Source organism: Protobothrops mucrosquamatus, unplaced genomic scaffold, assembly GCF_001527695.2.
Source record: "Protobothrops mucrosquamatus isolate PMUCROS unplaced genomic scaffold, P.Mucros_1.0 scaffold4130, whole genome shotgun sequence".
Lineage (NCBI taxonomy): Eukaryota > Metazoa > Chordata > Lepidosauria > Squamata > Viperidae > Protobothrops > Protobothrops mucrosquamatus.
In genome coordinates, this window is record NW_015390058.1 from 24,132 (window position 1) to 46,258 (window position 22,127).

Consider the following 22,127-nt stretch of genomic DNA (forward strand, 5'->3'; position numbering starts at 1 on the left):
TATTTCCCCCAAAATAAGACCGGGTCTTATATTAATTTTTGCTCCAAAAGACACATTAGGGCTTATTTTCCAATTAGGGCTTATATTCGGGGAAATACGGTACTAAATGCATCCATCTGGCTGACGATCTTAACCGTGGCTTATTTTTGGGGGGTGGGGCTTAATGTTTAGAGCTTCCTGAAAATAATCACGCTAGGGCTTATTTTCCGGTTGGGTCTTATTTTGGGGGAAATACGGTACCTATGTTTGCCACCTTGCATTACTTATAAAAGTAATAAAGGTGGGATTGAAAACCAAATAAATAAATACGTGCCCGAATTTCTCTTTCTGGCTTGACGTTAGAAACCCAGCCCCTGAAACCATTTTAATTTACTTGAACGGTGGTAAAATAAAATGAACGTCTCGAATGGAGGACCAAAAAAAAATAAATCTCCTTTTTGAAAGGAATGTTTTTATTTACTACAACCTAAGAAAGTACTTTTAAAAGAAAGCGCAACAACACATACAAAAGAAACACAGTAAAATACCAACTCTAATACCACCTTAGAAAATAAGTGTGTGTGTGTGTGTGTGTGTGTGTGTATAATTTGTTCTTAACCTAAGAAAGAGAAAACTTCACATTTCAAGTCATAACCTATCTCAGTAGTGTATCAATGAAATGGTTCAGAAATTGTTGTAAAGTCTGGTTTTCAGACTGGGGACTAATCAACATTTGATTAAGCCCCCCCTTCCCATCTTTTCACTGGCATCTTAGCCACAGTTCTATGGGGAAGTGCATTTTTTAAAAACGATGCCCCATGTTTGTTTGAGATCCAGTGTTCATAAAATCCACTAAAAGCTCCACGTTGGTGGTTGTTTTTAAGTGGATTTGAATAATTGGCACACCCTCTTTCCTGGGCATTACTTAAATATATATATATATCACAGCTTTATCTTCAATATGTTTGCTTTGTGCTTTGGGCATTGGTCAGCAGTACTTCATTGCTCAATTCAATCAGGGCCCAACTACATTTTTTTTTTATATCAAAAGATTGCCCAACGCCACTACCTCCCAAGCATTCGGTGGCAGGAAAAAAAAAAGTTGTAATTTTGTTTTTTTTTTGTCCCCTCTCCTTGAGAGAGCGCTGTTGTGTGCGAAGGCAGGCACTTGCGGTGTGCAGAAATAATGAAATATTTGAGCTGCGAGAGAACTAGAGTCCGGAACCTCGAAGTCACTAGGACTTACAATCCCCAGTTTAAGGCACGTTAACTCTTTGGGGACATACAAAAATCAGTAGTAAATCAGAGGTAGTGCTATCATTCAAACCACAGGAGATATTTCCAAGGAAGGCCATCTTTTTTTTTTTTTTTTTAAAAAAGATCATGACAGCCGTTGGTCACTTTCATAATATACTTTACAGGTTTTTTTTAAAAGTATTATTATTTATTTATTGCGGGAAGACACTTCTGGAAAATGTTAATAGGCTGGCTTAGGGTTTCAGGATCTGCTGGCGAAAGATTATCCTGAAAGACACAGGAATTTGTCCGCTGAAATAGGAATAGCAATCACAAATCGTATCTAAGGAATTATAGGTAGTCCTTGTGTTACAACTGCCCGTTTAGTTTCTATGAACCTATCTGGGTTTTTTGTTTACAAGCCAGATTTGAAGTGCCAATAGCCACGCCCCCAATGGTCACCTGACCACATATTTACAACCCTTTGTGGTATCCCGTGGTCAAGTGACTGCGTTCTACGACTGTTTTCCCCACTTTACTTCCCGTTTACTTCCAGTTTTCAGCAAAACTGGCCCACAGTGAACCCTGGATGGGCTTAACAGTTGCAGACTTTGCTGAACAATGGTGCAAAAAGGTTGTGAAAGGAGGTCGGTCATGGGATCGACTTGCCTTACGACCGTCGCATGGTGGGCAGGCTCCGTGATAGTCATAACTCAAGAACTACCTGTAACACGCAGTCAGCGCCTGAGCTGTAATCCTAGAAAACTGCCACTTAAGCAGTTCGGCAGACAATACACTTGTATTTACACACTTGCTTTTCACCTGAGCCTCTTTGTTGCAACAAGGTTTGGGGGCCACACTCCTGCTGAAGGTCCGGTGAAAACGGCTTCCACAGTCCTTTTAATTCCCCAACCATTGTGGCATTATTGTACACCCCACTGCAAGACAAGGCTTTAGGGAATACGAAGGGGATTAACCCACACTACAAGGTGTGTAAAAACGAGAGCTGGGATCCCCTGAGTGCAGGCATCATCACGATTTTATTTGGACCCACATCCGAATATCCCTGAAAAACATACAGACGCCCCCAAAACACCTAGAGAGATGGGTCCTCTGCAGCCGTGGGATATTTGGAAAAATGGCAGAAAGCAGAATAAATCAGAACTGGGTTAAGCAAACCACCATTACTTTGATCACAAAACGGATCCTAGCTTGCTTAAAACTACAGTTTAGAACGTCTGTGGGGATTCTCCATCATCCAGGTCATGGCTGTCCCAAAGGTGCTTTTTTTTCAAAAGGCCACTGGACTTTGTTTTTCCTGGAAGATGTTTCACTTCTCATTCAGGAAGCTTCTTCAGTTTAGAATGGAAGAAGCTTCTGGAATGAGAAGCGAAACATCTTCAAGGAAAAGAAAGAAAGTCCAGTGGCCTTTTGAAAAAGCACCGTTGGGAACGACTGGCTTATAATCCATGCCAACATAGCTGCTGTAATGCATCTCCTTTCAGGTCTATTTGATCTGGAAAGATGGACTTCGGATAAATATAAACTTAGGAGCCGATAATTGTATTTTATTGTTCAGAGAGAAACAGCCCTTTCATTCTTACATCAGTTTTGATGGAAGTTATGATGGAAGTTAAGAGAACCAGGGCTGGGGCATTCTGGGAGTTGAAGTCCGCCCCTCTTAAAGTTGCCAAGATTGACTAAACTAGAGAATCTGGATAAAACAACTGGCTGTTTTCACATGGATGAAAAGTTCCAGGACTTTTTTTTTTTATTCAACCAAGATCCAACCACCAAAGAAAGTCCAGGAGCCTTTTGAAAAAGCACCTTTGGGAAGGGAATGGCTAAATAAACCACAATTCTATGTTTGAATAATCCCTGAGCTTCAGGATAGGACAGGGCTGTAGACCAAATATCTACTATTTCCAATGTTAAGTAACCCTGCTAGGGGAAAAAAATGGACATGCAATAAAGCTCACATAATGTGGGGTTGTTGTTTTTTTTCATCCTAGTATCAACCTTTGAAATAAATGAAGGAAAAATGATATTTTTCCTAAGGCACAAAAGGACTTATGCACTGAGTGTGAAAATGAAAAAAAAAAATAAACATGACTCTCTGGAGAATGCAAAATAAAAATTATCCTTAACATTAGGGCATCCTTTTAAGCGGATCTGGTATTTAATGGGAGGTCTCTACAAGGAATCGTTTGGCTCTAGATTACACAGAAATGCCAGCCAATAATGCAGAGGTCTCAGTAATTTTCAAATTGCACTTTCCAGTTTCACTTCTTAAATAAAACCACACATTTGTAAGTATATCTATCTATCTACCTATATATTTATATATATATATATATATCTTTTAAAAAAATCTTTTGCATTATGGTTTAAATATCGAATATAGTCTTCAAAATATATCATTTTAAAAACTTTCCCCTACCTTCTTTAGGTGCACTTTTTAATATTTACTTGATATATTATTCAAGGCCCTACAAAATAGACAATTCTGGAGTGCAGGACTTAACTAAAAAATAACCTTCATAGCACAAACGCAGCGAAAAATAAAACGGCTAAAACAAAAAAGAAAAAAGAAAGAAGAAAGGAAAAAAAAGGGGGGGAAAAAAACCCAAACCTACAACGGAATATAAACTTGTAGGGAAGCAACGACTTTCAAAAAACCCGGCCGTGTTAGAAATGTAGGACTTCATATTATGTTTTTTTCTTCTTCTTTTTTCTTAAAAAATAAAAGGCCTACAAAAGTTAGTTAAAAACTTCATCTGTATAAAAGATTTCAGAGGTGATGCTGCGTTCGGGGAGAAATTTCACTTCCAGGTTTCTATCTTCAGTTTACTGACATCCAAGTAGGTTTTTTTGTTTTGTTTTGTTTTTCTTCATAAATACTAAAATGTTCCTTCAACTTCGACCCGGCCAGCAGTTCTCAGTAGGTTTGATACACATCGTGGATGGGAATTTGAAAGGTGGCAGCTGGAAAGGCTTGGGGGATGTACCCCGCGTACCCTCCATAAGCAGCGGCCGCGGCGGCCGCAGCTGCGTTCTTCTGTAGTGTGGCAATCGTGGTGGCAGCTGCGGGAGCCGCGAAAGGAACGTAGCTTCCGTAGATTCCCGCGGCTGGAATTCTCTGCATACTAGGTGCCATGGCGTACACGGGAGTTATCGGACGGCCCTGCCGAAGAGAGAATGGTCACAAAAGTTAATCCTGCCATCCTCTGTAAGGCATTAGATTTCCCCTACGGGCAGTGGTGGGATTTGGCAGAACTGGTAGCTAATTTTTTGTTCACATATTTGAATCCCACCACTGGATGGATGGATGGGTAGGTAGGTAGGTAGGTAGGTAGGTAGATAGATAGATAGATAGATAGATAGATAGATAGATAGATAGATAGATAGATAGATAGATAGATAGATAGATAGATAGATAGATAGATAGGATTCAGCCAGTTTGCACCAGTTCAGCAGAACCGGTAGCTAATTTTTTGTGGCCCACGCCCAGAATGGACTTCCAGAAGTGGCATCCACACAGAGAAACGGTTGTTCACATATTTGAATCCCACCACTGAATGGATAGATAGATAGATAGATAGATAGATAGATAGATAGATAGATGATAGATAGATAGATAGATAGATAGATAGATAGATAGATAGATAGATAGATAGGATTCAGCCAGTTTGCACCAGTTCAGCAGAACCGGTAGCTAATTTTTTGTGGCCCACGCCCAGAATGGACTTCCGGAAGTGGCATCCACACAGAGGACCGGTTGTTCACCTATTTGAATCCCACCACTGCCTACGGGCGTCAGAAAACTGAGGTGGTGGCCATAACCAAAGGGTGAAGGCGCCAATTGTGGTTCCTAGGTTCAAATATCTGCCCACTACGGGAAGACCTCCGCTTACAACAAGTTCATTTATTGACCGTTTGAAGTTACAACGGCCCTGAAAAAAGTGACTTAGGACCGTTTTTCACACTTACGACCGTTGCAGCATACCCAGGGTCACATGATCAAAATTCAGACACTTAGCAACTGACTCATATTTACGACTTTTGCTGCGTCCCAGGAAGTCAGTGGAACACAGCGGTGGTGATAAAATATGAACCAGTTGCCAAGCATCTGAAATTTGATCAAATGATCCTGGGGATGCTGCAAAGGTCGTAACTGTGAAACACGGTTGTAAGACACTTTTTTCAGGGCGGTTGTAACTTTGAATGGTCACTGAACTGTCGTAAGTCGAAGACCACCTCAACTTATTATCTGCAAGCAAAGAGGTCTTCTCCTCTTAATCCGAGCGAGCGTTCTCTTACTGGCAGGAACAGAGAGGGCTGGTGTTTCTATACCTTCTCGAACGTCTTTAGGTTAAAAAAAACACACACACACATACCTGAAAAGGAGGCGGGGTGGAAACCGCAGGTATTACGGCACCTGCCGCCACTGCGGCTGCCGCCGCGGCGCTTGCAGGATCCTGCTGGACGCTGATAGGGCTGATGATATGCTCCATTGCATGGATCTTCCCATCGTCAATCACCTTGGTGGCTGGCGCAGCTTGGAACATGGAATATTGGGTTCCGATGGTTGGAATTGCCACTGCAACGGATCACAACGGCGCACGATCGGGTTAGGCTGGATGTTAAAATTTCAGCTTTTCATCTAGCAGGTTAAAATGTCATTTGGATGTTTAGTGCAGAGGTCCCCAACCTTTTGGGCACCAGGGACCGGTTCCGTGGAGAGGTTTTTCCACGGACTGGAGGGTGTGTGGTTTTGTGTGCTGCCTGCATCCCGCGGATGGGGCTTTCCTGGTTTGTGTGGACCGGTTGCGGGCATGCCGCGGCCCGGTACTGGTCCACAAACCGGGGGTTGGGGACCCCTGGTTTAATGCACTGGGATCGAGCTTTTGTGATCAGATCAAGGTTCTTTTTGATTCAACGCAATGCTATAAACATTCGGGCCCCTCTCTTTGGTGAAAGCGGTAAATAATCTCCAAACGTATTTCCCCCAAAATAAGTCCGGGTCTGATATAAATTTTTGCTCCAAAAGGCTTATATTCAGGTGATGTCTTATTTTTTTCATGTACAACAATCTACTTTTATTCCAACAAATAATGTCAATAATATTATTTATTTACGATTAATGTAGTAATATTATTATTTTATAATTCAATACACCCGTCGTGTGTTGCAACAGACGTACTAAATGCGCCCGTCTGGCTGACGATCTTAACTGGGGCTTATTTTGGGGGGGGCTTAATATTACGAGTTTCTTGAAAAAAAAATCATGCTAGGGCTTATTTTCCAGTTGGGTCTTATTTTTGGGAAAATACGGTATGTGTATTTACTAATAATTATAATAATAGAATAATAATAATTCTATTATTCTATCAGGCTCAGAAAAGAGCACAGTAGGATAATGGAATTGGAAGGGACCTTGGAGGTCTTCTAGTCCAACCCCCTGCTTAAGCAAGAGACTATACCAGTGGCCCCCAACATTTTGGGCACCAAGGATCAAGAGGTTGTCCACGGACTGGAGGGTGCGTGGTTTTGTGTGCTGCCTGCATGGGGCTTCCCTTGTTTGTGGGCCAGTCCATGGACCGGGGGTTGGGGACCCCCTACCCTATATCATTTTAGACAAATGGCTGTCCAGTCTCTTCTTAAAAACCTCCACTGATTTAAGCACCCACAACTTCTGGAGGCAAGTTGTTCCACTGATTAATTGTTCCCACTGTCAGGAAATTCCTCCTTAGTTCTAGGTTGCTTCTCTCCTTGATTAGTTTCCATCCGTTGCTTCTTGTCCTGCCTTCAGGCGCTTTGGAGAATAGCTTGACTCCCTCTTCTTTGGGGCAGCCCCTGAGATATTGGAACACTGCTGTCATGTCACCCATGATAGCCTGTTCATGTTTTTTCACAGAAGGATATTGTGCAGCCGTAGGCCTCACTTCTGCATATTGGCAATTCAACCCACAAGGAAATTTCTCCACTTCTCCATGGTTGTCAGCAGGAAAGAGGAAAGGACCTCAGCAAAATTTATCATGGCACAAAAAATATTACAAACATCTGGAGGGAAGAAAGCTAATTAGAAAGTCAAAGGAAGCCAGGATGGCTTGTCCAATTTTTGAAATTATCCAAGATGGATATCAGAAATAAGACGTGACGGACCTTCAAAATATTAAACTGGCGGTGTCCAGTCTTGGCAACTTTAAGACTTGTGGACCTCTCAGATGTCCCCAGCCAGCTTGGTTGGGCACCTCTGCATTAAAGTGTTACTTAGAGATCTTGGATCTTGGAGCCTTATCTAATTGTTCCCATGAATAGCTGGCTGGGGAATTCTGGGAGTTGAAGGCAGGACAAGAAGCAACGGATGGAAACTAACCAAAGACAGAAGCAACCTAGAACTAAGGAGAAACTTCCTGACCGTTAGAACAATTAACCAGTGGAACAACCTGCCTCTAGAAGCGGTGAATGCTCCAACCCTGGAAGTTTTTAAGAAGACACTGGACAGCCCTTTGTCTGAAATGGTATAGAGTTTCCTGCCTGAGCAGGGGGTTGGACTAGATGACCTCCAAGGTCCCTTCCAACTCTGTTCTTCTAAATATTCTAAACATTTCTAAAAGTCCACAAGTTTTAAAGTTTTCCCAGTTTGAAGACCCATGCTCCAGAACTTGATTTTGCAGAATAAAGCTGCACCAGACTGGGAAGATTCCTGTATTATAGGCAGAACGTAATGAAGTATTTAGCTTGAACTCTGCATGGAGTGGGGGGTGTCTGGTTGTTCCTGCCTGGAATGTACCAGTCCAACCAGAACAAGAGGGTCCACCGGCTCAAGAAAAACAACCCAACTTTCTATCAATCCTTTCCCACCAACTTTTTCTCGCCCTGAGAATCAGACTGACCTGTTCCCGGTTTAATTGCAACTGGGTTGACCGCAGGCAATTCCAGATTGGGGACCAGCTCGTAGCCTTTTTCCTGCTGCTTTCCTTTCCCTTCATGGTATCTGCTATAGATGCCACGGCCGGCAGAGTAACCCCCCAGATATGATCCTCTTGGACCAGGCGCCCGGTTGCCTGCCGCACCTCGTCCTCTGCCTCTAACGCTGCCTGCTTGTAAGTGAAAAATAAAAATAAAAATGCCAAACAGGTAAGTTATGCTTGGAACCAGCCACAGCATTTGCCCAAAGGCTAGGATGTTAGACCAGAAAGAAGAAGAAAAAAAGCTCAGAAAATAGTTTGCCCAATTCCTGATACGGGTGCGCCACATCCAGCAATTGCAAAGATTTGGCATAGTCTTTAGACGATCATGTGATGGCCGTGGCCAGGGGGGCTTTTCATCAGGCTCGCCTATACGCCAGTTGCGCCCCTTTCTGGATCGGGACGCCCTACGCACGGTCACTCAAGCCCTCGTTATTTCCCGCCTGGACTATTGCAACGCTCTCTACATGGGGCTCCCCTTGAGGTGCTCCAGCTAGTTCAGAATGCAGCCACGCGGGGGATTTTGGGGGCCTCTAGATACTCCCATGTAACACCTCTCCTGCGTGAACTGCACTGGCTGCTGGTGGCCTTCCGGGTGCGCTTCAAGGTGTTAGTAACAACTTTTAAAGCGCTCCATGGCAATGGACCTAGGTATTTGCAAGACCGCCTCCTACCAAATATCTCCCTTCGACCAGTCCGCTCCCACAGAGAGGGCCTCCTTAGGGTGCCGTCGGCCAGTCAATGCCGGCTGGCGACCCCCAGGGGGAGAGCCTTCTCTGTTGCAGCTCCTGCCCTCTGGAATGACCTACCCCCCGACCTACGTACAACTACGGACCTGCATCTCTTCCGCCGAGCCTTGAAAACCCATCTATTCCATACGGCCGGCCTGGTGTAGTTTTGATTGGGCTTTGCTAGGGGTTTTATATGGGGTATTTTAAAGCAGGCTTTTTATTAAATATTTATTGTGATTTTTATTATTGGCTGTTCACCGCCCTGAGTCCCATAAGGGAGATAGGGCGGTATATAAATTTAAATAATAAATAAATAAATAAATGTTCACACTCAGCCACAATCGGGTGGGGTTTATTCACCTCTTTTTTGGGGGGGGGCGATCTTTTCTAATTCCATTTTCTGATTCCGTTTCTAATTCCAGGGGTGTGTGTCTCCGAACTTGGCAACTTTAAGACTTGTGGACTTCAACTCCCAGAAGTCCCCAACCAGCACGATTGGGCACGCCTGTGATTACCCTGTTACTTATAGATCTGGATCTGGAAGCCTTATCTAATGATGCTCGTGAAGAGCTGGCTGGGGAATTCTGGGAGTCCACATGTTTGAAAGTTGCCCAGTTTGAAGACCCCCCCCCTGCACTAGAACTTGATTTTGCAAAACAAAGCTCGCAACTCAACCGGGAGAGGCACAGGGGAGGGCACCAGCTCAACCTCAGCAACCTTAAGATGGTAGAAGCTGGTTGAGGGGCTGGAATCCACACACCTGAATGTTGCTGAGGTCAAGAAACACCGATCTAGTGCAAGAAACACTGGAAAAAGTGCAGAGAAGAGCAACAAAGAGGATTAGGGGACTGGAGGCTAAAAAACGTATGAAGAACGGTTGCAGGAATTGGGTAATGTCTAGTATATAGTGAAAAGAAAGACTAGGGGGATGTGATAGCAGTCTTCCAATATCTGAGCAGCGGCCACAAAAAAGGAGGAGTCAGCCTATTTTGCAAGGCACCTGAAGGCCAGACAAGGAATAACGGATGGAAACTGATCAAGGAGAGATTCAACCTAGAAATAAGGAGAAATTTCCTGACAGTGAGAACAATCAACCGGTGGAACAGTTTGCCTTCAGAGGTTGTGGATGCTCCAACACTGGAAGCTTTCAAGAAGAGACTGGACTGCCATCTGTCAGAAATGGTGTAGGGTCTCCTGCTTGGGTGGGGTGGGGGGTTGAGCTAGATGACCTACAAGGTCCCTTCCAACTCTGTTATTCTATTCTATTCTATTCTATTCTATTCTATTCTATTCTATTCTATTCTATTCTATTCTATTCTATTCTATTCTATTCTATTGCATTATTTCTTACTCTATCCTATCCTATCCTATCCTATATTCCATTCTATATTCCATTCTATATTCCATTCTATTCTATTCTATTCTATTCTATTCTATTCTATTCTATTCTATTCTATTCTATTCTATTCTTTCTTACTCTATTCTATTCTATTCTATTCTATTCTATTATTTCTTACTCTATTCTATTCTATTCTATTCTATTCTATTCTATTCTATTCTATTCTATTCTATTCTATTTGTTACTCTATTCTATTCTATTCTATTCTATATTCCATTCTGTATTCTATTCTATCGTATTCTATCATATTCTATTTCTTATTCTATTCTATATTCCATTCTATATTCCATCCTGTATTCTATTCTATCATATTCTATTTCTTATTCTATTCTATTTCTTATTCTATTCTATTCTATTCTATTCTATTCTATTCTATTCTATTCTATTCTATTCTATTCTATTCTATTCTATTCTATTCTATTCTGTTCTATTCTATTCTTCTGTTCTATTCTAATTTCTATTCTATTCTATTCTATTCTATATTCTAATATCTATTCTATTCTATTCTATTATATTCTATTCTATTCCATTCTATTCTCTAATTCTATTCTATTCTATTCCTCTAGAAAATTCAGAAGGAAGCCAAACATCGGAGCGGTTTGCTATGTTCAGAAGAAGTCTGTACAGGCAGGTTCTTTGTAATCCTCTCACATAAAGGTGTGTGGGAAAGACCTTGAGTCAAGAGAGGCCACATAGAAACCTCAGATAAGAGAAGGCAGAGTCCACAGCCGAAGCTCAAAAGGGACCCTCCCTAAAGTGCTCAGGCTGCAAAAGTGACGGCGGGAGGATTCTCTTTTCAGATTTACAAGATGATGTCCAGCCCAGCTTTACGATAAAGTAGAATTAGCCCACCTGGCCATCTTTGTTGTCCAGTCTACCTAGTATGGCCACATTTATCTTGCCAATTCACAAATGCAGGGGGTCCTCAATTTACAACAGTTTTTTTCGCGAGCGTTCAAACGGCACTGGAAAAAAAAAAGGTGACTGACGACTGTTTTTCACAGTTACCAACTTTGCAGTGTCTCCGTGATCACGTGACCCAAGTTCAGACGCCGGGCAACCAGTTCACATTTACGACGGTCACACAGCGTCCCCGGGGTCACGGGATCCCCTTTTGCGATCTTCTGACCAGCAAAGTCAATGGGGAGAAGCCAAGTTCACTTAACAACCGGGTTACACCTGGGGCAAGAAGAGGTCGTAAAAAGGTCGCAAAACTCAACCAATATCTCAGCTGGCAACATCAGTTGTTGGTCGTAAGTTGAGGACTACCTATATAATTCTCTCCCCCTCCTTAACTTCCTGAGAAATTAGAGAGGGTGTCTTTTGCCATCAATCTTAGCGCAGTTTTTCCTTGAGTCCCTCTCTTACAATCTAGCGGCCTGATTTTTTTAAAGACACGGAAATAAAAGCAATACTTGTTGTTTTTGTTAATTGCGAAGTCGTGTCCGACCCATCGCGACCCCATGGACAACGTTCCTCCAGGCCTTCCTGTCCTCTACCATCTTCTGGAGTCCATTTAAGTTCACGCCTACTGCTTCAGGGACTCCATCCAGCCACCTCATTCTCCGTCGTCCCCTTCTTCTCTTGCCCTCCATCTTTCCCAGCATTAGGCCCTTCTCCAGGGAGTCCTTCCTTCTCATTAGGTGGCCAAAGGACTTGAGTTTCAGCTTCAACATCTGGCCTTCTAAAGAGCAGTCGGGGTTGATCTCCTCTAGGACTGACCGGTTGGATCGCCTTGCAGTCCAAGGGACTCGCAGGAGTCTTCTCCAGCACCAGAGTTCAAAGGCCTCAATTCTTTGGTGCTCAGCCTTTCTGATGGTCCAACTTTCACAGCCATACATTGCAACTGGGAAAACCATGGCCTTGACTATACGTACTTTTGTTGGCAGGGTGATGTCTCTGCTTTTTAGTATGCTGTCTAGATTTGCCATAGCTTTCCTCCCCAGGAGCAAGTGTCTTTTAATTTCTTGGCTGCAGTCCCCATCTGCGGTGATCTTGGAGCCCAGGAAGATAAAATCTGTCACTACCTCCATTTCTTCCCCATCTATTTGCCAGGAACTGAGAGGGCCGGATGCCACGATCTTGGTTTTTTTAATGTCGAGTTTCAAGCCAACTTTTGCACTCTCCTTCTTCACCCGCATCAAGAGGCTCTTCACTTTCTGCCATTAGAGTGGTATCACCTGCATATCTTAGGTTGTTGATAAGCAATACTAGGCTTACCTAAAAGCTGGCAGACACATTGTAACATCCAATTTACAAGGAGTAGCAAAACTCAATCAGTTAGACGTTTTTCTGTTAGTAAGATCATCGGCGTAGGGGGAAAAAAGGAAACATTTGGTGCTTTCTCGTTGCTGTTATCAGTCAGAAAACAGATTCTCTCTCCCCCCCTCTTTTCATTAGGGTTTTTTTTTTATGAAAGAAGTGTTTTGCAAGATAAGGACAATCCAGATGAGAGGAAAATTGAAAGCAGAGTCAAACAAAAAAAAAAGGATCAGCAAATAAAAAAGAAAGGATGGGAAAAGAAGAACAAGAATAAAAAGAACAAAAAAAAGAGATAAAGAAGTGTTTTCCAATCTTGTTTACAGTCGTTACGTTTATATTTTAATTCTCCCTTATGGGATTATATCTTAACTGCCCCTCTATATTCTATTCTTCCCGATTCTCAAACTCACGCATTACAAGTTAATTTTTTTCCTCTTTTCAGCAAGAAATCCAGGCAAACCTAAAATGATGAGTGTATCTTAATATTATGGATAAAAGGGGGAAACAAAAATCTCTGCTCTATTGTCACCAAACTTTCACAACACAGTCCTCCAAGGGATTTGGGACCCACATCCTATTTTGTGCATTATTTCTCAGCTCAGCTCCTTTTATTGCTGTTAGACAGCAAGTGCGGTTTCCGGGTGCTATCAAGTTGTGTGTTGTCACCTAGCAACAGCTGCAATCGAAAAGGTGCACAACCTGTTTTGTCTCCTCCCGGCCAGCTTTTCTGACCTCAGGAAAGGGGAAAACATTTGCAGGCGAGATTAATAGCAGCCTTGTTTCTTTTTCTTTTTGCTGTGGTTTTCTTAAATGCGCATTTTACCCAAAGTGCCGTACAGTGAGGAAGAACCACACAACCTTTTTTAAAAAATAAAATAAAATATTTTTTTAAATCTGCATTCCTGGGTAAGCTGTGTTGCAATCACTGTTTCCCCCTCCCTTCTTCCAAAAATAAAAAATCTAGAGAGACTCAACCTCATCACAGTTTGAGAACAAAAAAAAAAAGCTTGAGAATTCCAATGTGCACGATAAAGTTGTACTGAATTTGGTGGGCTTCGATGGAAGCGTTGTGGGAAGTGGGGTTTTTTTTGCGCAGAAATCTAGATCTCTGAAGACTTTTGCCTAAAAATAAAAATAAAAGCTTCAGCCACAGTGTGATTCCTCTTTTGCCAGTGTTATCCCTCTGCAAACACAAATGTAAGGTTTCCAGCTTTGCCTGCTCCTCATTACAGTTCAAAAATGACATACTGGCCTGTCAAATGGCATCGGGTCAGAAACACAGTGTCATTTGTGTTCCAGGTTGCTAAGTTTATGGCCACAAAGCCACAATAATGGTACAAACTGATCCCTGGCAACGGAAGAGCCCAAATTCAGATGGCATTAGTGGTTCAAGGACTTCTAAGATCAAGCTTAGGGTTCAACTGTGGTGTCCTTGGTGCTCTCTGAGTGTGTTTGTTTGCCTGCAGATGTTTCATTACCCAACTAGGTAACAACATCAGTGCTATTGAGTGTGGGGTTTGCTCTCTGCTTATCTACAGTAGTTTGCCCTGCTAGTGTTGACAGAAGTGTGGTTTTCTCCTTGATTAAGGCATTGATATATATTTTTTTGCTTGATTGTTTGTCTGGGATTAATCCCTGCTTATCTGTGTGTTGCTTATTGGAGATGACTCATTCTAGTCTTTTTGTTTCCTTCTTCGCTTTTTTTTATGGTCTCTTTTGGATGGGGTGGGTCATCTCTATAGGTCTATTGGCGGCTGATTGGTCTGAATGCCAAGCTTCCAGGAATTTCCTAGCTTTTTTGTTTGTTTGTTATTATTTTGTTTGTTCTAGGATGTTCACAGTTTCCCCGTTGAAACTATTTGGAGCCTCGTGTTGCGAGATTGATTTTTTCACTGTGCCTTCTGACTGCTGGTTGGGATTCATGAGTGTACCCAGCTAGCCTTCTGCCTGTGTTACACAAAAGCTATCACAGTCCTTACACTGCCGATGACTCCTGTTTTCGTTCTAGGGCTTTTGTATAGTGTACATCAGCGGCTCCCAAACTGTTCTATACCCCGCGCCCCTAGGACGCTTCAGATATATTTTTGCACCCCTTACAAAAGTTCAAAATAATGAATTATGCATGTACTTATAATTTTGAAACTTCTAAACTCACATTTTCGCACCCCCTGGAATATCACACCCCTGCTGTACATAAATAGTGAATCCTCAGTAGCTCTGATGATGTTACCTAATTGGGTGATCTAATCTTTCCTTATAAAAAGCATGATAAAAAAAAATGATTGACCAAGCCAGGATGAAAAACAAGAGAAAGAGCTGAAGAAGCTTCTGGAATGAGAAGCGAAACGTCTTCAAAGAAAAACAAGAAAGTCCAGTTGACTCCTGAAAAAAGCACCTTTGAGACAGTTGGTTCGTTTGCCGTATTATTCCCTCTTCAGAAGAAGTTCAGAAGGACGTGCAGCTTTTCATGATTCCAAAATGACATCCAGAAAAGGAGGAGGAGGCTTGGTGGTCTCTGAGCTTGGTGGTTTCTTGTAAAAGAAAAAAATACTAGAGAACACCCCAGGAGTTCTGTTCAAAGCTGGTTCTCCTTTGAACGGACTCTTCTAACTGAATTGAGTATTTTGGAATGGATGAACGAAACGACGGGCCCTTGCGCAATGCACGCCCATGCTTCTTTCTACTAAAGCTTCCAGACCTCATCAATTCTGTCTGACAACTCATCTCAAGCCCCACGTTTGATCTTGGCGATTTACCTCAGTCTAGAATCACCTCCTGTGAGGACAGTAAACACTAAATAAGACACTGCCCTATATTAGTTCATCAGGGAATATTACGAGATGGAGTTATTTGATGACACAACAAACATTTCATTTATAGAGAGGGGACATCTCAGGGGAAACCTGTTTATATTCAAAATTACTACGAGCGTTGTCTCTTTCTGGGCAACAACCTTCACAAAGCTGCCCTCTCTGTTAGTTTGCTAACAAGTAAAAACAGTAACAAAGCAGAACGAAACGTGTCACACAAAAACTAGCAAGAACGAAAGGCAAGGTAAATCCCTGAAAATGTCGTGCTAACAGACACCTCACTTCTAGCCTATTTCTGTGAAATAACTAAGAATGGAGAGCAGGCATGATCAATGCACTCATATTCTCCCACAACAAGCAAAAGAGATATTCATTCCTGGGCCCAGCTGGATAACCTTGGGGTGCCAAGCCTCCGGATTTTGGTCACGTGACCACGGGGGATAGCTGCAAGGGTCGTGAATGTGAAAAACGGTCGTAAGTCACCTTTTTTTTCAGTGTCCTTCAAACGGTCATTAAGTGAATGCTTTTAAGTCAAGGATTGTCTGTAGAAGGAACCTTCAAAATAAGAATTCCTAGCAAGTGCCGTTCATTTCTTCACTCGCCACATTTTGCTGTCGAATCCAGATTCCAGATTTTAATCTGCTATGATTCCCAAATGCTGGAAACTTACCTTCAGGCTCTAAAGATAAGACTTGTTAATTAATCACTTTGCCTCGTTTATCGTATTTTACCCCCAGAGGACAAAAAATAGGAACGTACAAAGAAATTTAACACAGATTTGTTTAAGGTAGTTCGTCTACTTTTCTATGCGGCGGATGCAATAAATTTGAAGGACCGCTAACACACATGATTTGGTCATTCCCTCACTGTCTCATTATTCCTAACATCCAGGCAATGTTTTAATGTGATTAAAGACGCACGCACACATGATTGAATGGAATTCATTGGAAGAGAAAAAGCAGTTAAACGGGATTGAATCTCCCTGTTCGACGGATTAAAACGCCTGCAAATTTACTTAAGTGTATTTATTCCACAGATTTGCAAAATATCATGTTCGGTATCTCATGATGGAAAAGCTTGAACTTGTTCTGATTAGGGCTATTTTATCAAGCAGCAACTTTCTCTTTCAAACGATTCCAAATTAAGACATTAAATCAATGGGCAAGGCACATAACAAAAAGAATGAGGATTTTGTTTTAGGATTTTGCGAGACACAAAGATTGAGATGGACCAACTGTACAAAGATTGAGATGGACCAATTGTATCAAATCTCCAACTATAGTATTAAGTCAGTTGTTTGACTCGGATTATAGATTGGATCATATCACGATTTATGGCTGAGTTACCTCTACTTGAATGAGCAGATCTCTTGTAGGCTTGCATAAATATCTTTGAGTGGATACAAACAGAAGTGTCCAGTCTATAAGAGATTATTAAATTATAAATAGTGTACTAAAATATGGGGTCCATATTTATAGAAGAAGTCCATACAGTATTTATAGCCCCTTGCTTCAATACAATTTTTCATGCAGGCAAATGTTCCACACAACTGATCCTCGGGGAGCTAATAATTCTTAGAGGGGGCAAGATTTATTTATTTTTTTAAATAAAATAAGATGAAAACCTTTTTGAAAATCTCTCCTTTAAAATGTCAGGAATTGGCTCCAATATCTTTAAATAAGTAGCGTAGTTCAAAAGCAATTCTGGAAATAAGGTGAAAAACTCAACAGCTTGTCCAAATTCAAAAGAAACTCAAAAATTCAGAACATGTCGAGGCTTCTTTATAAATTGTAATTTTAAATATGATTCATAAACTGAACAGCCCAAGAGACTGGACGGTGAAAGGATAGGTTTTCTTAGAAATTTCTATTAATTGTTTATTCTGAGTTATGATTATTATGTTGGTTATTTTGGCTAATTATTGATTTGATTTCAATAGTTAAAATATAAGGTTATCTTTATACCGTATATATGTGCATCTGTGTGTATGATTTCAAATATGATTTGAAAATTCTTGTTCTCTTTAAATCTCTATCTCTTTATTGTTCTTTTGTTCCTCTTTTTTTTCTTCCTTGTGGGCACTTTTAAATATCTGTTAAAGTACAACAGAATGAAATTAAATGTAAGAAATGTTTAATAGGAGAGTTAAGACTTAAAGGTATTCATGTGCTGTTAAATCATTAACCTCAAATTGTGAATCTATTTATGGACTTTGGGATTTTAGCTGTTTTGGGATTTTTGCACAAAAAGAAAAAAAAAAGAGAGAGATGGTTAACTTTCCTGGAGCATTATCAAAAGTTGCCTGATGGCCACTTTGTAATCAACCAATGGAAAGACTAGATAATATGGTCAACGTAATTGGGGTTAAATTTGTTCTTTAAAATTCAAGCTGTGCTATTTCTATAATATTCGGTTGCTGCATTTCACTTAGTCATTATTTGTCCCCTTTTTCTTATATATGTGAATCTGGTTACCCCATTCATTTGCTTGTTAGAAGTTAACCTATGATATAGGTTAACCTATGATATGGGTTAACCTATCGCAAAAGTTAACCTATGATATGGGACCCCGGAACCGTCATAAATACAAGTCAGTTGCCAAGCATCCGAATTTTGGTCACGTGACCACGGGAACGCTGCAACAGTTGTTAAGTGTGAACCCTATGAAAAAGTCACTTTTTCAGTGTGGTGGTAACTTCAAAACGGTCAGGAAACGAAACGGTTGTGAGTCCATATCATTCCAAATTCAGGATTAGAGGCGATGACAATTAAAGCCGAGGTAGATAGGGCCTGCCTTTCTCTAATTGCTCTTAATTTTCATTTGTGTTGCGTGTTGCCTTTCAGCCAGAACTGAGCTACTCTGGAGCTGAGAAGTTGAAATGTTTTTTAGTACGAAGCATTATTATTATTTTAAAAAATGTTGTACACAAGCGAAACGAGGTCAAAGATCAACCTTCCCCGATCTGAGACAACCTTCTTGACCACAAGGTTTAAGAATTCTAGCAACTGTATGCCCGACACATCTGGAAAGCATGAAAATGAGGGTAACCACTTAAGAAGCATAGGCCTCGGCCGCAGAATAAATAACAATAAAAAAAACAAAACAATCCCCTTCGACTTAATCTCAGCTCTTGGTGACTCCATGAACACATTTTCCTGGCAATGATACAAGAAGTGTTTTGCTAACTCATTCCTCCAGGCTCTTTTCTCCCAGTCTAGCTTGTAGCCTTGGGATCTCCTTGTGGTCTCTCATCCAAGGGCTAATCAAAGGTTGCTTCTGAAGATCCTGAAGCCTAGCAAGAGACTGCCACTTAGCCAGAATAAAAGAAAAGATCTCCTCTAGCCAAGCTCCAACTCTGATGACTTCATTGGATATTCCCAGGTAGGTTTCTTGGCTACAAGTAGGAGTATCAATCAATATCGATCAGGATAAGAGCTGGGAGGGACCTTGGAGGTCTTCTAGTCCAACCCCCTGCTCAAGCAGGAGACCTTATACAATTAGGGTCTCTATACAATTAGGGTCTCTATACAGTTAGGGCGTATACAATTAATATACACAATTAATATACAATTAGTCTATGCAATTAGGGCCTCTACACCAGGGGTGTCAAACTGCCAGCCCACGGGCCAGATGCGTCATGCCGAAACCGGGCCCACCCCATTGCTGGCAATGGAAAAAAAAAGTCACGATACGTCGCGACACGTCACGTGATGTTGCGAGTTTGACATCCCCTGCTCTACACAATTAGAGTAGGTTGCCATTCTTTTTTTTCCCCAGAGACTTTTTTCAACTTTCCAGTCAAGCTTCCTATTCGAAGTCCCGGCCCTTCTTAACCTCTGACCCCAGACAAGGTCAGCTACCCCCTGGGATGTAACTCTAATCCCTCCTGTACTGCGCCAAAACTTAGACACTTACCTTTCACAAAGTATTCTCGATTTGGACCAATCAGGGCGTTGTAGGGATACCCGTAATACGCTAGAGTGTACGGATCGCAAGAGTAAACATAGTTAGGTTGTTGCGTCACTTCGACTGCTGTGGCTCCTCCTCCTTTCGCAGCTTTCTGGTAGCGGGTATACTGCTCTTTATCGACCGGCTTGGCTAAGGTGACCTCCAGACAGGATCCTTCCAGTTCAGTGCCGTTGAGGTTGTTCATGGCGTGAACGGCGTCATCCCGGCAGGTAAAGTGGACGAAAGCGTAATCTCGGATTTTCTTGACCCGTTCTATGCTGCCCGGGTTAAACTGACCAAAGACCTTTTTAATGGTCTCCTCCGTGGTCTCGATCATCAGATTCCTCACGTACAAGATTTTCACCGTCTCCATGACGTCTTCGTCCACATCTATCTCCGGCTCGGCCCAATCGACGGCAATCTGGTGGCCCCACAGCTGGATTCGGCCTGGCATAAGCTTCCTCCTCGCCATGGCGGCCGCTCGGTGGCTTTCGTACTCCACGAAAGCAAATCCTCGGTTCTTCAGCTTATCAGCCGCGCTGGCGTAAACGATGACATCCAGCACGCCTTCCGTCACCTTGGAGATCTCTTCCAAAATCTCCTCCCGCTTCTTCGTCTTGGGGATCCCACCGATGAAGAGCCGGCAGTTGTCCACGCTGCAACACACCCCTAACAGTCTTCCCGGACGGATCTCGTAGTTGTTGAGTTCTTTGACAGCGCGCTTGGCTTCGTATTTCTGGGTGTACATCACAAAGGCATAGCCACGGTTCTTGCCGTCAAAGTCCATCATCAGGCGCATTTCGTAGATACGTCCCGCGGTCTCAAACACCGGGACCAGCTCGTCTTCGTAGACGTCACGAGGGATTTTGCCCACAAAGACCTCACATCCCCGAGGAGGGTGCAAGCCTTCCCAGCCCGGAGGTGGACCCCCGTACTTTCGTTGCCCGTTCTCCTGAATCATGGTGTAGCCGGTACGATCTACTAACTGCAAGAGCGCGGCCTCGTTTGGAGTGCCCGAGAGCCCTTCGGGAATTTTATTGGTCTGCATGCTGGAGGAATCATTACTCATCCTTGCAGTAGAATCTTCAGCTGTCATTATGGCCTAATCATTCAAAGGGTGGAGATACCTGAATAAAGACAACAGAAGGAATCAAGTAAGTGACACCCCAATCAGGAAACGGCCAAAGCCCAAACAAAGAATCCCTAAGACTGCGTCCCCCACCACAGACAAGCAAGATACCAGAATATAAACTGACAGCAAACCGCACTCCTTACTAGCACTGATGGTGTTACCTAGTTGGGTAATGAAATGTCTGCAAGAAAACAAGCAAGCTCAGAGAGCACCAAGGAACCCAGAGTCCTTTGATGCCTCCTCCTCCTCTTCCTCCTCCTCCTCCTCTTCCTCCTCCTCCTCTTCCTCCTCCTCCTCCTCCTCCTCCTCCTCCTCCTCCTCTTCCTCCTCCTCTTCTTCTTCTTCCTCCTCTCTCCACAACCCCTCTCTATTCTAGCATTGATGATATTACGTAGTTTGGTCATGAAACATCTGCATGAAAACAAGCAAACTCAGAGAGCCCCATGGATTCCACAGTCTTTTGCTGCCTCCTCCTCCTCCTCCTCCTCCTCCTCCTCCTCCTCCTCCTCCTCCTCCTCCTCCTCCTGCCTCTACAACTCCCCTCCCTTCTAGCACTGATGATGTTACCTAGTTATGATCATGAAACGTCTGCAAGAAAACCAGACAAGCTCAGAGAGCACCAAGCACCCCAGAATATCATCATCATCATCATCATCATCATCATCATCATCATCATCATCGTCACCATCAATCAGACGCTACCAATTAATAGGAACCTGTCCATCCAAAGAAATCTCACAGATCATGTTTCAACGGAACAAAACAGGATTACTGAAAGGCTGACCTGCAACAAATCTGAGATTCATGTACAGGCAGCCCTCGACTTGCGACCACAGTTGAGCCCAAACTTTCTGTTGTTAAGTGAGACCTTTGTTAAGTGAGTTTTGCCCCCCGTTTTACAACCTCTCTCGCCACAATTAATAAGCGAAACACTGCAGTTGATAAGATGATGATAATGATGATGATAATAATAATAATAATGATGGTGATGATGATGTTGGAAGGGACCTTGGAGGTCTTCTAGTCCAAGCCCCTGCTCAGGCAGGAAACCCTATACCAGTGATGGCAAACCTTTTAGAGACCAAGTGAACCAAACTGCAACCCAAAACCCATTTATGCATCGTCGGGTGCCGGGTGGGTGTGGCCTATTGGCTGGGTGTGGCCTATTGGCTGGGTGTGGCCCATTGGGTGGGCGTGGCTGTGGTGGTAACAGACTGGATGGGACTAAAAAGTTCAATCAATCAATCCCAACTTTGCAAGGTCTTTTTTTTTCCCAAGAGAAGCTGAAATTGATTGATTGAACCTTTTTTTTTTTGGCACACGGTGGCGGAGGCCTAAAGCGAAAAGATTTTATAAAACCTAGCTGAGGGCCTAGGACTGGGGCGACCACGCGCGTGCCCACAGAGAGGGCTCTGAGTGCCGCCTCTGGCACCCGTGCCATAGGTTCGCCCCCACTGCCCTAGACCATTTCAGACAAAATGGCTGAATCTCTTTTTAAAAACTTCCATCTCTTCTCTTAAAACTCTTTGGAATTAGACCTTGAACCGTCTCTAACCCTCCCCTCAAGCAGAACAATTTGAGCTGCACATTCCTACTTGGAACTTTTGGGACAATCAAGCCTGTGATTACTAAAAAATCCGACATTGTTAAAAAAAA

The 22,127-nt window shown here is 42.6% G+C and overlaps 1 protein-coding gene across 2 annotated transcripts; it reads right to left on the reverse strand.

Moving 5' to 3' along the window:
• Positions 1 to 2,651: 2,651 nt before the first annotated feature.
• Positions 2,652 to 20,463, reverse strand: RBM47 (RNA binding motif protein 47). Of its 2 annotated transcripts, XM_015827989.1 has the most exons (4): positions 19,307 to 20,463; positions 8,115 to 8,321; positions 5,613 to 5,815; positions 2,652 to 4,399 (listed from the first exon to the last, which is right to left on the reverse strand). In XM_015827989.1, exons 1-4 carry the CDS (start codon positions 20,433 to 20,435, stop codon positions 4,154 to 4,156), a joined length of 1,785 nt encoding a protein of 594 aa, XP_015683475.1. In that variant the 5' UTR covers positions 20,436 to 20,463; the 3' UTR covers positions 2,652 to 4,153. The 2 variants fall into 2 exon arrangements, with proteins under 2 accessions (XP_015683475.1, XP_015683476.1); XM_015827990.1 differs by lacking the exon at positions 8,115 to 8,321.
• Between the last annotated feature and the right edge of the window lie 1,664 nt (positions 20,464 to 22,127).

What these genes read in the sequence shown, in the direction of transcription:
- RBM47 (XM_015827989.1), bottom strand. Translation starts at nt 20,435, where the DNA reads ATGACAGCTGAAGATTCTACTGCAAGGATGAGTAATGATTCCTCCAGC. An exon ending in TCGAGAATACTTTGTGAAAG is followed by an intron (nt 8,322 to 19,306) that starts GTAAGTGTCTAA and finishes TTCACTTACAAG; the next exon opens with CAGGCAGCGTTAGAGGCAGA. An exon ending in TGCAATTAAACCGGGAACAG is followed by an intron (nt 5,816 to 8,114) that starts GTCAGTCTGATT and finishes GATCCGTTGCAG; the next exon opens with TGGCAATTCCAACCATCGGA.